Source organism: Schistocerca americana, chromosome 8 (genome assembly GCF_021461395.2).
Source record: "Schistocerca americana isolate TAMUIC-IGC-003095 chromosome 8, iqSchAmer2.1, whole genome shotgun sequence".
Classification (NCBI taxonomy): domain Eukaryota; kingdom Metazoa; phylum Arthropoda; class Insecta; order Orthoptera; family Acrididae; genus Schistocerca; species Schistocerca americana.
The window spans coordinates 124,929,569-124,947,843 of record NC_060126.1 but is presented as its reverse complement, the minus strand read 5'-3'; the positions used below and the strand labels follow the sequence as shown (position 1 = coordinate 124,947,843).

At 44.3% G+C, this 18,275-nt stretch overlaps 1 protein-coding gene across 1 annotated transcript in view; it reads left to right on the top strand.

Annotated features, from left to right (window-relative positions):
• The window catches only part of LOC124545622, a 247,759-nt gene that overhangs the window by 205,941 nt on the left and 23,543 nt on the right, over positions 1-18,275 (top strand). The window contains exons 8-11 of the mRNA XM_047124569.1: positions 210-686; positions 5,207-5,223; positions 6,823-7,186; positions 12,234-12,390. Of these exons, the coding sequence (XP_046980525.1) occupies positions 210-686; positions 5,207-5,223; positions 6,823-7,186; positions 12,234-12,390 (1,015 nt within the window). The remainder of the gene's footprint in view (positions 1-209; positions 687-5,206; positions 5,224-6,822; positions 7,187-12,233; positions 12,391-18,275) is intronic.

The window sequence follows — 18,275 nt, the reverse complement described above, 5'->3', positions numbered from 1 at the left end:
GGACTTTAGACGATAAATGCATGTTGATTGTTTTTGTATCAGCTAAACTTTACAAAGGGTCGTCTTCGTGCGGGGCTTTTTCACGGCACAGAATAGGTAGGCTATGTGTATCCATTTCAGGTTCGAGGCAGCCTATAAGAGGTTGTCTCTCCCTACACCCTGTACATTTGAAGAAACGGGACACTTTAGGTTTAATAAATGTGTTTCAGGTCCTGTCCTCAGAGGAGATACCACCGCCGCAGAAGTCCGGAAAGAAACAACAGTCGCAGTCGAAGACGCAACAGGGGCAAACTCGTAAGTTACCAGCACCAACACCACCGCATCAGCAGCAACAACAGGATGGGCAGCACCAAAAGCACCAGCAGAAGCCACAGTTACCACAGACGCATCAGCAGAACCAGAGGCACCAGTTACCACAGCACCAGCTGCAACAGCAAGAGCATCAGCAACAGAGGCACCAGTCACCGCAGCAGCAACAACAACAACAGCAACAGCCTGCAGCCAGCAGCGACCCCAGGAGGGGTGCGGGCCCGGGACCAGACTACCACGACGTCCGGCGTCAGCACAGGCCCGCCCCTGGCGGCGACATCCTCACCAAGGTCGCCATTCCACGCAGCAGCAGCTTCCTCAACGCCGGAGGACCGTTGTCCAGGTCCGTACCACGACGAGAAGCGAACAAGATATTAGTTGTTGTTGTTGTGGTCTTCAGTCCTGAGACTGGTTTGATGCAGCTCTCCATGCTACTCTATCCTGTGCAAGCTTCTTCATCTCCCAGTACCTACTGCAACCTACATCCTTCTGAATCTGTATAGTGTATTCATCTCTTGGTCTCCCTCTACGATTTTTACCCTCTACGCTTCCCTCCAATACTAAACTGGTGATCCCTTGATGCCTCAGAACATGTACTACCAGCCGATCCGTTCTTCTAGTCAAGTTGTGCCACAAACTTCTCCACAATCCTATTCAATACCTCCTCATTAGTTATATGATCTACCCATCTAATCTTCAGCATTCTTCTATAGCACCACATTTCGAAAGCTTCTATTCTCTTCTTGTCCAAACTAGTTATCGTCCATGTTTCACTTCCATACATGGCTACGCTCCATACAAATACTTTTAGAAACGACTTCCTGAAACTTACATCTATACTCGATGTTAAAAAAATTTCTCTTCTTCAGAAACGCTTTCCTTGCCATAGCCATTCTACATTTTATATCCTCTCTACTTCGACCATCATCAGTTATTTTGGTCCCCAAATAGCAAAACTCCTTTACTACTTTAAGTGCCTCGTTTCCTAATCTAATTCCCTCAGCATCCCCCGACTTAATTCGACTGCATTCCATTATCCTCGTTTTGCTTTTGTTGATGTTCATCTTATATCCTCCTTTCAAGACACTATTCATTCCGTTCAGCTGCTCTTCTAAGTTATCAATCATAATTGGATCCGTCCTTGTTGAAGCAAGTAAACAATTCCACCAAGAGTGCATTATTCTCCTTCATTTGCCCACAATGAGCGACGTATTTTAAGGACCATCTCCTCTCTTTCAAATATACTGTAGGAACGGGAAATGAAACAGATGGTGTCCCAAACCATTAGATAAACGACCTTGCCACAGTGGTTAACACCGGTTCTCGTCAGATCCCCGGAGTTAAGCGTTATCAGGCTTGGCTAGCACTTGGATGCGAAACAGTCCGAGTCTGCCGAGCGCTGTTGGCAAGTGGGGTGCACCCAGCCCTTTTGAGGCCAGTTAAAATGATACTTGACTGAGAAGTAGCGGCTCCAGCCACGAAAATTGACAACGACAAATGGAACGGTGTACTGACCACATGCCTCTCCATATCTGCGTCCAGTGATGCCCATCAGCTGAGGATGATACTGCGATCCTTCGGTACCGTTGGGCCTTCCGGCGCCTGTTTGGAAGGAGAGAGAGAAACTTTTAAAATTATATGAGTGGTAGAGGTTTCTATGCTATCACGAACATCAGATAATAGAATTTTGCAAGGTACCCGATTCGAAATATGCTTTCCGTGCATTTTTCTTCGATGTGTTCGCTTGCAAAGTAATTGAGACGGACCAGTATTCACTATGGTGCCAGTTCCTATACAACAATCCGCTCTTGGATAAACTACGAATATTTCATACATGCACTTCTAGTGAGTATCACTAATTTCAAGATTTTAAACATGGCTGAAACAGCAACTATTGAAATTCTTCACGGTAAATGATGACAGCCAAAACAGTTGCAGGATGAAGATTTATTAAAATTCTTGACCACGGTTTCGGTATATATAAATATACCTTCATCAGAAGTAAAATACCTAAATTACATCCTGCAATGGAGATTAATAAAACAATTGTGCCAAAGGCAATTTTTTTATTAATCTTCATTGCAGGATGTAATTTTAGGTATTTTACTTCTGATGAAGGTATATTTATATACACAGAAACCGTGGTCAAGAATTTTAATAAATCTTTATCCTGCAACTGTTTTAGCTGTCATCATTTACCGTGAAGTATCACTAATATTGTACTTACTATTCGATGCACTAAGAGAAGATGTTATATCAATACTTATATCCATTTGGCTTCAGCGTCTAGGGGATGATTTCAGATAAGTCATCACTATAATGAGCATCATCCGGGTTCTTACTTGTACGAGACTGGAGCATTTCAGTAGAACTTCAAATTTGGCATATTTATTTCGACGATTTCTCAACACACGGTTGTTTACAAGAAGTTTGGTTGACAAAAACACAGTATACAATTTGTTATAGAGAAGAGAGCTTGTTGCACAACACTTCTTGGAACAAAAAACATGCTATGCGTGCAGTACAGGTTCATAGAAAGACAGATACGGATCGCAAATCGTTTGATTCCAGACTGATTTCACACGCATTCAGTTCTATATAAACCACTACTGTTTTCCCAAAATGTTCTAGAAGCTATTTGTTCAAAGTGAAGATTACAATGACACCCTGTTTAACAAACAGTATGCTACCAAATAAAAAATACATCTTTCTGTGTTTTCGAAAATATGAGAAAAAACTGGTAATAAAATCTGTTTGATATACTGATAAACAGAATATTGCCAATTTATATTTATTAAGTACAGAATATATACATTTATATACCTTATGGGGCTCCAGTACATATATAAAAACACACGCATATTCGAATTCAATGTTGTGGTAAAATTTCAAAGCAATCGGTGGAAAACTTTCGTAGATTTATGACTTTGAAAAAACGAACATTTACATGTTTATTTATATAAATTAGACCAACTACTGCAATGTCTCTATTTGCTTTTGTATTGACGACCATGTACTGAGCTGACCAGAAGTCCTGTTCTTCGTGTCAGCATACTTCACTAATTCCCACTATATCTAACTTGAATCTGTCCACACTTACCGCAACATAGTAACTTTGGGAGACTTGAAGAGTTTGGGGTGACATAAACATATTAAATAGTGTAACCCCTACAGTGCATTGATACTTTCGAAACAATATCAGTCAAATTCTCCAATTGAGTGTGTATGGTATTGTGCAAGCAAGTTCAGAAATATGGTATTAATACTGCCACTGTGCGTGCCACTACTCAAATGCGTTTTTTCGTCAAGATATACTTTTCGTTTTATTGAATTAAAACATTACAAATGGCAGGATCTTACCGTCCCTTTAGTGCTTTTAATGTGAATGTGATGCCTGCATGTTTTGTATTGACTTTTCACTAATAGTTTCCTCGTTGGCTCTGCTGCTTTAAATAAACAGGCAAAAGAAACAGTGGGACCATAAAAGGCGAATAATGAAACATAGCAAGACTGACAAGGAAGTCTGGAGCGTAAGGTGGGAAGTCTGTTTCCCCCCACTCCCCTCCTCACCTACCGAAGACATTCTTCTCAGCTGCCTACTTGTACGAGGGTCCCTCAAAAAGTAATGCCTCCTTTTTTTGTATTTGTCAACAATTTCAAACGCAGCTACGTAAACTGAAAATCACAACATTGACGATTAATTTCTGACTTTTCAGTATAATCTCCTTCCATTTCCTCAGTTTTGATCCATCTTTTAACAACAGCATGTATTCCAGTGTGGGAAAACGCGCAGCCCTGCTTCCAAAGCGATTGACGGACGAACCTTTTCACGGCCTTCTCATCTTCAAAGGGAATCTCACAATGAGCTTATTCTAAATGCCAGAACAGATAGAAGTTCTGGCAGTGCCATATCAGGACCGTATGGGGGATGAGGAAAGATTTCCCATCCAGTTTTCACAATCTCTTCAGTAGTGTGTCGACTGATCTGTGTTCTTGCGCTTTCATTCTATTGAAGACGTTCTTTAAGGTATTTGCGGGTTCTGACGTATTGGACATAATTTATTATGCGTTCTTGCTCCAGAAAAAACAATAACGATTCCCTATTTATCTCAGAATAGTGTAGCTGATCGCACACTTTTGAATTTTTTCTTCTTTGTTGAATTCCTGTGATACCACTCCATTGATGTGTCTTCGATATTGACTCAAAAAAATGTACCCGTGTTTCGTCTCTGGTAACAACTTTTTTCTAGGAACTCCTCTCCCTGCAAACGGAATTGCTGGAACAGTTGGGACGCAATTGTTTTACTTTTCCCTTTGTTCTGATTGCATAACATTCCTGGTATCCAAGTTGCACAAACGTTTGAGTATCCCATTTACTAAATAACTGCTTACAACATCCGCCCTATTCACCGCCACCACCTCCCATCATGGAATGAGGAGGTCTGAGGATGGTAAAAACTTACCTAAACAAATGTTTTTGCTGTCGAGACTGTTAGCGTCCATTTTTAAAGCTCTTTTAGCCAGACCACTGTTCTCCACAAGAAATGTTCTCAAAAATTACCGTTGAATGATAGTCATGACACTGCTTTTTGGTGTAGGGAGGCAGTGGAACTCAAATCAATTGCAGCCATCCGGTGGTGACCACAAATGATGTCATCGATTCGCGGAATGTTATGTGGAATTACTGAAGTCACTGGCCTGCCGCTCCATGTTTAGTCAGCCAACGGTATTTGCCCCTCAGTTTCGTTACAGCGACCAACCCATCGTTTAACAGTGCTGATATCCATAGTTGTATTACAGTACACAAACAGTGGTAAGCCAAAACATTGTGACCACTGCCCACCGCGGCGCTGAATACCGCCTGTGGCGTTGCGGGCACGTGACGTGGTAATAAAAGTATGCAGACACAGAGGGGTATCACACTAGTGAAGATATGGGCCCCAAATGGGAAAATCCATTGAGATAAGAAACTTTGACAAAGGTCAAATTGTTATTGCGCAGAGCCCGTGAATGAGTATCTCGAAAACGGAGAAGCTGGTCGAATATTCATGTGCTACTGTCGTGATCATATACGGAGAGACGCAGGAGGGCACTGAAGCTGCCACTAGGTGATAAATGGTTCGACTTCCACGACTCTTCACAGAACGTGGGGTTCGGAGTAGTCTACCCTGTAAAAAAGGACAGATGGAGATCTGTGACATCTCTGCCGAAAGAGCACAACGCTGGTGCACGCACAAGTTTTTCGGAGCACACGTTCATCGTACATTGTTCCGCAGCAGACCATCCCTCCGTGTATACATGTTCACCCAAAGACATCGTCAATTACGACTGCAGTGGGCACGGAACCATCGTGATTCGACCGTCGATCAGTGTAAACGTGTCGGCTCTTGTGGCGAATCAAATTTTTGGTACACTAGGTCAATGGTCGTCTCCACAAACGCCGTCATCGAGATGAATGGCGGCTCGGAACGTGCAGCGTACCACGCATGCAGACTGGTGGGAGCAGTATGATGGTGCGGGAGACATAACCCTGCGGTTGCGTGAGACTTGTGGTTGTAATCGAAGACACGTTGACAGCTCGGAACGACCTGCATTTCTTCAAAGTTGATGTCTTTCCCGAAGACGATGTCATGTTTCAGCAGTTAACTGTCCGTGTCTCGGAATCAGAACCGTTATACAGTGATTTGAGCTGGCCGTTGTGGCCGAGCGGTTCTAGGCGCTTCAGTCCGGAACTGCGCTGCTGCTACGGTCGCAGGTTCGAATCCTGCCTCGGGCATGGATGTGTGTGATGTCCTTGGGTTAGTAAGGTTTAAGTAGTTCTAAGTCTAGGGGCTGATGACATCAGATGTTAAGTCCCGTAGTGCATAGATCCGTTTTTGAACAGTGATTTGAGGAGCATTATAGTGGACTCAGGTTGACGTCTCGACGACCAAATTCGCCTGATGTAAATCCTATGGAACCCATCTGGGTCTTTATCGGGTGCCTTCACCTGTACACAAATCAGCGGCCCGTTATTTACGCGAATTACATGACCCGTGCGTAGACATCTAATGCCAGATACCTCCGCAAACCTACCAGCAAACTCTCGAATCCCTTAAACGCAGAACCCATTTCGTTCCGAAGACGGACAAACAAGCTATTAAGCAGGTATTCGTAATGTTTTGGCTCAGGTTTCAGTCTTTCGTTGACGTGAATGGCGCTGTCTAATGCAACATCGCTTTATGTCATTTTGCAAGCGACTTTGGTACTGGCATCTGTTGACGCACAAACTACTACTGTATTGGATTGGAGACGAAGCTTTGCGGAATTGCACCAAACTGAAATTTTGCGCTTAACAAACTGCATTGAAGGGGGACAAACTAACAGGCATTACTTTTTGATTGACCCTTTTAGAATAAGGATTACTCGGCACTCGTGCAGGTACAGTGGACGCGGTGGGGCGGGCGGCGTCGGCGTGGGCGACTGCGCTGCCAGAGGCGTCGGGGGCGGCGGGGGCGGCACCCTGCACAGCAGCGACGGCGGCAGCAGCCCGCTCGGCTTCAACGAGCTGTTCACCGAGTTCCGCGTGCACGAGGGGCTGCACTCCACCGACGACATCCTGGACGCCATCATCGACGCCGAGGGCATGTCCTTCAACGACCTCAAGCCCATCTACAAAGAGTTCCTCCTGAAGCTGGCGTTCACGCTGACGCGCGACGAGCTGTACCAGCGCAGCAAGAGCATCATGCGACGCCAGCGCAAGAAGCAGCAGAAGCACCGCAAGGGCCTGTACGCCCCAGGGGGCGCTGGGGGCGGCCTCAAGCGCGCCTTTCGCCGCTCCGTCTCCAAGCTGAAGCCCAGGCCGGGCAGCTTCGAGTTCACCTCTGTACTCTTCCAAGTAAGTCTTTTTTTCACAAATTACAATTAACCCTGAATGAAATTTTCGCTCTGCAGCTGAGTTTGCGTTCATATGAAACTTTCTGGCAGATTAAAACTGTGCCCGCATCTCGTTGTCGTGCGGTAGCGTTCTCGCTTCCCACGCCCGGGTTCCCGGGTTCGATTCCCGGCGGGGTCAGGGATTTTCTCTGCCTCGTGATGGCTGGGTGTTGTGTGCTGTCCTTAGGTTAGTTAGGTTTAAGTAGTTCTAAGTTCTAGGGGACTTATGACCACAGCAGTTGAGTCCCATAGTGCTCAGAGCCATTTGAACCATTTAAAACTGTGTGCCGGACTGAGACTCTAACTCGGGACCTTTACCTTTCGCGGGCAAGTGCTCTGCCATCTGAGCTACCCAAGCACGACTCACGCTCCGTCCTCACAGCTGTTCTTCCGCCAGTACCTCGTCTCCTACCTTCCAAACTTCACAGAAGCTCTCCTGCGAAACTTGCACAACTAGCACTCCTTGAAGAAAGTATATTGCGGAGACATGGCTTTGCCACAACCTGGGGGATTTTTCCAAAAGTAAAGCTTTGGGGACGGGGCGTGAGTCGTGCTTGGGTACCTCAGATGGTAGAGCACTTGCCCGCGAAAGGCAAAGGTTCCCAGTTCGAGTCTCGGTCCGACACACAGTTTTAATCTGCCAGGAAGTGTAATTAGCCCTTCCACTACGCATTTAATAAATCAGCCACAACATTATGACCACGTATCTAAGAGCCGGTATGTCCACCTTCGGCACGGATAGCAGCAGCAACTTGTCGTGGCATGGAAGCAATGAGGCCTTGCTAGGTCGCTCGATGGAGTTGGTACCACATCTGCTTACACTCGAGTCACCTAACTCCCGTAATTTCGGGGAGGGGAGGATGAGCTCTGACATCACGTTCAGTCACATCACAGATGTATTCTATCTGGTACAGATGTGTCGAGTTGGCGCGCCACCACATCAGTCCCCTAGAACTTCGAACTGCTTAAACCTAACTAACCTAAGGACATCACACACATCCATGCCCGAGGCAGGATTCGAACCTGCGACCGTAGTGGTCGCGCGGTTCCAGACTGTAGCGCCTAGAACCGCTCGGCCAGTAAAGCCGGCCATCTCATTGACTATGACGTCATATGATAAATCGTACAATGATAAACGAGGGTTGCCAGAAAAGTAATGCACCGCATTTTTTTCTTCGACAATTCTTTATTGAACATAATGAGAGTTACACACATGAAAGGATGTTTTGCATACACACCCAATTTTTCCACGTAATCTCCACCCCGTTCTATGCCTTCCTCCAGCGCAAAACGAGGGCGTGTATGTCCTGGCGGTACCAATCCTTGAATTAACGTCGGAGCCAGTGCTTCACCGTATTAACTGTGTTCAATGATTGACATGTGCAGCGCCAACTGCCGAGTCGTAATGCGTCTGTCCTCGCGGATGACGACTTCAGCTCGCTGCAGCATGACAGGTGTGACACCCGTAGATGGTCTCCCCGACCGCCGTTGATCGTGGACCTCCGCCGAACCGCCTTCTGATGACCTCAGCTACCGTCCCCAGCGACTAATTGTACTTCTGTCGACAGCAAACGCTTGCACAAGCATTTGTGAATATTACCCACAGTTTCTTTTTCTGCAGTGAGAAATTCGACGACGGCGCGTTGCTTGTAACGTACATTTTGAAACAGTCCTGCAGCTATGCTATCTATCGGAAGTGACGGAAACTTGGCACGATCGCTCAGGAGAATTCAAATAATACATACGTAACGTTTCGCATTCGTAGCATTGTTTTCGGTTGAGATAAAAATGTGGTGCATTACTTTCTGGGCAACCCTCATAGTTTTGTACGTACATTCAGTGATATATGTGAATACTACCTGAAAAATGTGTTGCGATAATTAACGGTAAAGAAATAATAAATTAAAGCGTCATCCCTGATGCGGCACTTTTACTGCATGGACAGCGAAAATGTAGTAAGCAATACACATTTAATCTTATTATTTCGTGGAAGATGTCGGCGAGAAACAATTTCGTAAAGGTTTGAAATTAAGTGTGAACATTGTAAGTCACGAAGTACTGTTATTCTCAAATACTGGATGGATACAAACTTGGTATATGCTCTCAGTTAGCCACGCTGTCTAGTGAGTTATACTAGGTTTGTGCATAAGTTCGTAGCGTTCTTGTTTTGCAAGTCGATATTCCGGTCACTATGCGTTTATTTGTCGATTGTTTTTTTTATTTCTAGTTCTTTGTTTCTATTTGATTTAACATATTGTCATTTTATCATTTGGAGATAGTGAGTGGAGCTGTGGATCAAGTGGATAAATGGGAACATTTCCGATATATTCTGCTGTTTGAGTTCATTTGGGAGTGATGGCAGCGGAAGCAGCCAAAAACATTTGCGCCGTGGAGATAATTTGATTGCTCAGAGCACGGCAAGAAAATGGTTTCTCGTTTCGAAAATGATCGTCTCGACATTAGTGACTCTTCACACTCAGGAAGATCTTCGGGGTTTGATGAAGATCGTTTAAACACATTAATTCACAATGATCCACGTCATTTTACTCGAGAACTGGCAGGTGTGATGAACTGTGACCATTCCACAGTTGCATGTTCTAGTCGGTAAGATTCAAAAATCTGGTATAGGGGTATCTCATGCTCTAAGTCAAAATCACAAAAATCAGTGAGTGGGCTTATGTGCATCTGTGCTTGTTCGTCATCAATTTGCTCCTGTCATGTATCGTTGCTGGTGACGAGAAATGGTGTCTTTCTGCTAACATGAGGAAAAGGAAGAAATCGGTGAGCCCAAAACAAACTAGCAACTCCTCACTCAGAGAGCTGCGCTCATCCACAAAAGATAATGTCATGCACCCAGAAGGTGTAGCCATCACTGCTGACATTTATTGTCAACAACTGAGACGTGTTGCAGACGCAGTCCAAGAACAACGACCAGGAGGACTGCGTGAAGTAATGTTACTCCACAATAACGCCCGACCGCATTCTGCTAGACTGATACAAAACACTTTTCAGGAATTGATCGGGAAGTGCTTCTGCATCCACCTTATTCCACTAATCTTTTCACCTTTTCCACCTTCTATCGAACTACCATCAAAAACGCTTCAAATGTCCCTGAGCACTATGGGACTTAATATCAGTGGTCATCAGTCCCCTAGAACTTAGAACTACTTAAACCTAACTAACCTAAGGACATCACACACACCCATGCCCGAGGCAGGATTCGAACCTGCGACCGCAGCGGTCGCGTGGTTCAAGACTGAAGCGCCTAGAACCGCTCGGCCACATCGGCCGGCTCAGATGTTAAGTCCCATAGTGCTTAGAGCCATTTTTTTTAATTTTTTTTTACTCTTGAACCTTTCTTTTATTTCCGCCATGTTTCGTCGGTGTATAAATTGAACAGTAGACTCGAAGACTGCACCCGGACTTATACCCTTCTTAATCCGAACATTTGGTTCTTGGTCTTCAAACAGTTACGTTCTTTGTACCTGTGTTTTTCTTTCAAGCTTCTGTGATTGCACTTTTTAGAGCTGTCCATTCTTCTTCAGCTGAACTGTCTGCTGAGCTATTCATCATTGCAGTATCTGTAGCCTCAGAGAGCTTTAAGTGTGTTTATTAGTTGCTTAGTACTTTACTTACGTATCACACTTCTTTGTGCATGGATTCTTCCAGACTAGTGTCTTGGACTTCAGCCAACTCTTCATTACCGCTAATTATGGTATGAGTCTGTATCTGTTGCTCGGCATGCCTTGCAATCCAGTATCTGATTTCGGAATTTCTGCATGATCATGATGTTATCTAACTGAAACCTTCCATATCACCTGGCCTTTTCCAAGTGTGTCTCCTTCTCATGTGATTCTTGAACAGAATATTCGCTATAACTAGTTGGAATTTGTTGCAGAACTCAATTATTCTTTCTTCTTTCTCATTCCTAATAAGAGACTCATATTCTGTCCTAACCCTTCCTTGTATTCTTTTGCCTACAACCGCATTCCAATCCCCCATGACTAAGATTTTCAACCCCCTTTACGTACTGAATCGCCCCTTCAGTAGCCTCATATACTTCCTCTACCTCTTCATTTCCTGCTTGCGCTGCCGGCATGTATACCTGAACCATTGTTGTCGGCGTTGGTTTGCTGTCTGTTCTCATGAGAAGAATTCTATCACTGAACTGTTCACAGTAACTCACGCTCTAGGCTGCCTTTCTGTTCATAATAAATCCTATTCCAGTTATACCATTTGTGCATTTGACCAATTAGTTGTGAGCAATGAGTCTTTAATAGTAAAACTTCGACCATAGTGTATATACCTTGTTCTTTCAGATACCGCAATGAAGTAATATCTCTAAATAAATTATTAAAGAACTTTTCCAGGACGTCTGAACAAGGGAAATGGGCGTGCAAAGTTTATTCCGCAAATCTTGATCTACGAACAAAAGTAGTGATGCATGGACCCCTGCCGTAGCTTGATAGACACATGGACAGTTCTGTTACGGGAAACATCGTCACGCATGACCAGGCTAGGTGTTATCAATATGAACCTACCACAAAATGATAAAAAGTATAAATTCACACAAAGATCAATGCTTTGGCAATCCACCCGAAATTCAAGCCAGTGTGACGAGCAAGTCGAACAACATCCAAAAGAAGGATTTTCTGACAATTTCACATTGTTGTATAAATGTTCTTTGCATTGTAGTCAAGTGGGGGAACACGCTGTAAAACAGCTAAAGCATTACATCACCATCTTAACTTTTCTCTATTTTTTAATTAATCCAGTCTTCAAGCTATTTGGACTGACAAGGTATATCGTGTAATTTCTTTTCCTACGTGTAAGGAATGCTCCCTGAAAGTTTTTCCAATACCTTTTTTCTTACTCATGTTATATGACCTCTGTTATCAAACATAGCCTACTGACATTGTTCGATATTTATAATCACATTGTACTGATATTCCACTAATGGTACTGATTTGATGATAGTCAAATGCACTTACTACTTTGTCTTCTTCCAGCCGAGGCCAGCTCGAGCGTCCAAGAAGTGCAAGAAGCCGACATTGGTTACCGGCAAGTGTTCTTCCAGCACGTCGTCAACGTTCTCGTCTCGCAGCCACAAGCTGCGTACGGGAACGAATCGTTTGCCGAGGCGGCTCAGTAGCCGAAGACGGGCAGGTAAGAACCCATGCCATGTTGCCTGTGTATAGCTACATCTTCCTGGATTCTCTGCAATTTTCTGTCAAATACATGGTAATGGAAATGAGCGTTTGGCGTCATTGGCCGGGAGGCCCCTCGCGGGGCAGGTCCGGCCGCCATATCGCAGGTCTTATTACATTCGGCGCCACATTGGGCGACCTGCACGCCGGATGGGGATGAAATGATGATGAACACAACACAACACCCAGTCCCTGAGCGGAGAAAATCTCCGACCCAGCCGGGAATCGAACCCGGGCCCAGAGGACGGCAATCCGTCACGCTGACCACTCAGCTACTGGGGCGGACAAATACATGGTAGAGATAGTTATATCATTACCAGCTAATTACCTAGTGTTTCCAGTTTGTTATAAATTTCATATATTAAACATTCTAAACAACGCAGGGGCTGACAGAAGTACACATCATTGAGTTTTAAGATTAGGAAGTGTTAGTTGCAAAAAAACTGGTACGAATTATTTACAAAAGAATGAAAAATGTGGTGGAAGCCAATTTCAGCAAGTATTAGTTTCGGTCCCAGAAAATGTAGGAACACACGAGGTAATACTGATCCTATGGCTCAGAAGATAGGTTAAAGAAGGGAAACCACATGTTTACAGCATTTATAGACATAGAGAGAGGTATCAGAGGAAAAATAAAGGGAGAAAAAGGTTGTTCATAACTTGTATAAAACCCAGACGGCAGTTATAAGAGTCGAAGAGCATGGAAGGGAAGCACTGGATGAGAAGGGAGTGTGGCAGGGTTGTAACCTGTCCCCAGCGTTATTCAATCTGTACATTGAAAGGCAATAAAGACAACAGAAGAAAAATTTGGAGAAGAAATTAAAGTCCAGAGAGAAGAAATAAAAACTTTCAGGTTTGGTGACGATACTGTAATTCGTTCAGAGATAGAAATGAACTTGGAAGAGCAGCTGAATGGAATGGATAGTGTCTTGAAAAGAGATTAGAAGAGAAGTGAAAGAAGAGTAATTGAATCTATTTGAATTAAATCAATTGATGCTGAGAAAATTACACTAGAAAATGAGACACTACAATAAGTAGATGAGTTTTGCAATTTGAGCAGCAAAATAACTAACAATGGCTGAGCTAAAGAGAGTATAAAATGTACACTACCAATAGTAAGAAATTTGCTAAAATCAAAAATAAATTTAAGTGTTAGGAGGCCTTTGCAAAAGTATTAGTACGAAGTGTAACCATGTACAGCAGTGCATACAATAAGCAGTTCAGAGAAGAAGAGAACAGAAGCTTTTGAAATGTTGTGCTAAAGGATAATGCGGAGGATTAGATGAGTAGATCGTGTAACTAATGAGAAAGTGCTGAATAGGACTGGGGAGAAAAGAAATTTGTGGCATAACTTGACTGCCTGACTAAAAGGACTCGTTCTGAGATATCAAGGAATCATCAATTTAGTATTAGAAGGGAGAGAGAGAGAGAAAGAGAAAGTGGAAGAAAAGGGGGGGGAGTAAAAATTGTAGAGGGAGACCAACAAATAACCCAGTAAGCAGGTTCAAGTGGATTTAGGTTGCAGTAGTTATTAGGAGATGAAGAGGCTTACAGACGATAGAGTACCTCAGTCAATTCTTATGACACTGTACTCTTTTCCAATGTGCAATGAGCTCTGACTTCATTTTTATGAATGACAATGCACGACAGCATCACAGGCGGAAGAGGTCTTGGAATGAGAAGATATTTGGCGACTGGACTGGCCTGCTAATGCCCACACAACATAAATCCCATTGAGCATGTGTGGGATGCCAAGGAGGAAACCATCCCCTGGCTAAGCGATATTTCAGCATTATCCTTTCATCCAAAAGTGCTAGTCCGGAAAGCTATGCAAGAGGACTTCTGTGAAGTCTGGAAGGTAGGAGATGAAGTAAAGAGGAAAGTAGAACTGTGAGGACAGGTCATGAGTACTGTTTGAAGTGCTCAATAGCTAGACCTCTTGCCTGAAAGAGGTAAAGAACCACAGTTTTGAGTCCTGGTGTGGCACACAGTTGTAATCTGCCAGGAAGTTTCATGAGTGGGATAAATCGAGGATAGATATGCCATGTTCATGTCACAAATGACCTTCCAGCAGTTGTCAAACACATTGGTAAAGGAATGGAACGCCTTGCCACGAGAACTCATTACAAATCTTCGGGACAGCAGGGGAGTAGCAGAGCATGCTCTGCTGTCTGAAGTAATCACACACACTATTAAGAACAGCATCCCGCCTTTCTTAATGACCAGAAGGCCTCCATAAATTGCAGTGACTTCAAGGATTTTCAATAAAAGTGTCATTTCATCTCCTTGCATATTTTTTATTTGCCTTCTGTGCTATACTGTACCAGTTCTTTCTATGTATGGTCTAACTTTCATTGAGCTATATCACTTTCCAGTGACACATCATGCAAAAAATACTTTCTTCAAGTTTTGCCCACCAGTGTAGTATGGTTAAGTTTTTGTTGCACTACTGGTATCGTGAAGTCATATTTCAAAATTAGAATAATGAAGACAAAATAAACTCTTATAATCAATTTAATCTCAATAGTTATCAATAATTTAGGTCAAAATGATTAAAAATGTTAATTATAATTAATTGCAAACATTTTCAGGTTAAATAAATATTTTAAAGCAAGAAAACTTCAATGTACAAAGAACTGGTGTGTTTTATCATCACAAAATTGACATTCAGAAATTATTAATGTTGCAGTATCCGGCGGTGTGTGAGACTGTGAAACCTATTGCAGTAATGGAACTACCCAGACTTCATCACACTCTCCTTAATACTCATTGTTAACTATAAATTACAAAACAGAATTGTTATCTTGAAATGCCCAAATATAGAACATAAGGTGGGAAGTTACAATAATCCTACTATATATATATATATATATATATATATATATATATATATATATATATATATATATATATATATAAAAACACAGATAATGTGACTTACCGAACGAAAGTGCTGGCAGGTCGATAGGCACACAAACAAACACAAGCATACACATGAAATTCAAGCTTTCGCAACAAACTTTTGCCTCGTCAGGAAAGAGGGAAGGAGAGGGAAAGACGAAAGGATGTGGGTTTTAAGGGAGAGGGTAAGGAGTCATTCCAATCCCGGGAGCAGAAAGACGTACCTTAGGGGGGAAAAAAGGGGTATACACTCGCACACACACACATATCCATCCACACAGACACAAGCAGACATTTGTAAAGGCAAAGAGTTTGGGCAGAGACGTCAGTCGAGGTGGAAGTACAGATGCAAAGATGTTGTTGAAAGACAGATGAGGTATGAGCGGCGGCAAATTGAAATCAGCGGAGATTGAGGCCTGGCAGGTAGCGAGAAGAGAGGATATACTGAAGGGCAAGTTCCCATCTCTGGAGTTCTGACAGGTTGGTGTTAGTGGGAAGTATCCAGATAACCCGGACGGTGTAACACTGTGCCAAGATGTGCTGGCCGTGCACCAAGGCATGTTTAGCCACAGGGTGATCCTCATTACCAACAAACACTGTCTGCCTGTGTCCATTCATGCCAATGGACAGTTTGTTGCTGGTCATTCCCACACTGAAAGCTTCCAGTGTAGGCAGGTCAGTTGGTAAATCACGTGGGTGCTTTCATACGTGGCTCTGCCTTTGATCGTGTACGCCTTCCGGGTTACAGGACTGGAGTAGGTGGTGGTGGGAGGGTGCATGGGACAGGTTTTACATCGGGGGCGGTTACAAGGGTAGGAGCCAGAGGGTAGGGAAGGTGGTTTGGGGATTTCATAGGGATGAACTAAGAGGTTACGAGGTTAGGTGGACGGCAGAAAGACACTCTTGGTGGAGTGGGGAGGATTTCATGAAGGATGGATCGCATTTCAGGGCAGGATTTGAGGAAGTTGTACCCCTGCTGGAGAGCCACATTCAGAGTCTGATCCAGTCCCGGAAAGTATCCTGTCACAAGTGGGGCACTTTTGGGGTTCTTCTGTGGGAGGTTCTGGGTTTGAGGAGATGAGGAAGTGGCTCTGGTTATTTGCTTCTGTACCAGGTCGGGAGGGTAGTTGTGGGATGCGAAAGCTGTTTTCAGGTTGTTGGTGTAATGGTTCAGGGATTTAGGACTGGAGAAGATTCGTTTGCCACGAAGACTCCTATCCTTATTAAAAGTCCTCCATCTTTCCTCTCCCACATCCACACCGGCTGTTCAGAGCATCCTCCTACAGGCCAATCGCAAATTAGAACAGCATGCCACCCTCCACCTCAAAAAACTATCCAATCTCCTGGTTTCCCACCTCCGGAAAGGCAACTCACTCACCCTTCACAACCTTTCCAGCAAACCTCAACCTCCTCTCATTGCACACAGACCCAGTCTCTCCCATCTACTCAATCTCCCACTTCCAGCTTCACTTCCCCCAAAACCTCAAAATTCCAATCAACACAATCTGGAACCACAACACCCTGATTCAGTAGTTAACCTTTCCTCCAAACCTCTCTCCCAATCCGAAACCTCTGTCCTATCCAAAGGCCTCACCTTCAGCCCCACTCCCAGATTCAACCAAACAGCCCTTGTCAAAGATTTACTGTCCTACACCCGTACTCTCTGCTGGAAATATCACTTTGCCACGAAGAAAAATGATCCTAATCCTATTCCTAATGGCCCAACTCCCCAAGACACTATCCAAATTGAACCCTGCCTGGAACAGTTCCGTCCTCTGTCACAGTGGGACCCACCTCCTCTTTCTCAAAATCACCCTCTCCAAATTTTCCAGGAATTTCTGACTTCCAGCCTTGCCTCTCAATCTTTCTTAAAAAACCTTAATCCGACTCCCAACATCACCACTGCTGAAGCCCAGGCTATCCGTGAGCTAAAGGCTGACCGATCCATCATCATTCTTCCGGCGGACAAGGGTTCCACAACCGTGGTACTTGATCGCCGGGAGTATGTGGCTGAGGGACTGCGTCAGCTTTCAGACAACACTGCATACAAAGTTTGCCAAGGTAATCCCATTCCTGATGTCCAGGCAGAGCCTAAAGGAATCCTCAGAACCTTAGGCCCCCTACAAAACCTTTCACCTGACTCCATCAACCTCCTGACCCCACCAACACCCCACACCCCTACCTTCTACCTACTTCCTAAAATTCACAAACCCAATCATCCCGGCCGTCCCATTGTAGCTGGCTACCAAGCCCCCACAGAACGTATCTCTGCCTACGTAGATCAACACCTTCAACCCATTACATGCAGTCTCCCATCCTCCATCAAAGACACCAACGCCTGGAATCCCTACCCAGTCTGTTACCCCCGGAAACCATCCTTGTAACCATTGATGCCACTTCCTTATACACAAATATTCCGCATGTCCAGGGCCTCGCTGCGATGGAGCACTTCCTTTCACGCCGATCACCTGCCACCCTACCAAAAACCTCTTTCCTCATTACCTTAGTCAGCTTCATCGTGACCCACAACTTCTTCACTTTCTAAGGCCAGACATACCAACAATTAAAGGGAACAGCCATGGGCACCAGGATGGCCCCCTCGTACGCCAACCTATTCATTGGTCACTTAGAGGAAGCCTTCTTGGTTACCCAGGCCTGCCAACCCAGAGTTTGGTACAGATTTATTGATGACATCTTCATGATCTGGACTCACAATGAAGAAGAACTCCAGAATTTCCTCTCCAACCTCAACTCCTTTGGTTCCATCAGATTCACCTGGTCGTACTCCAAATCCCATGCCACTTTCCTTGACGTTGTCCTCCACCTGTCCAATGGCCAGCTTCACATGTCCGTCCACATCAAACCCACCAACAAGCAACCTTACCTCCATTATGACAGCTGCCACCCATTCCACATCAAACGGTCCCTTCCCTACAGCCTAGG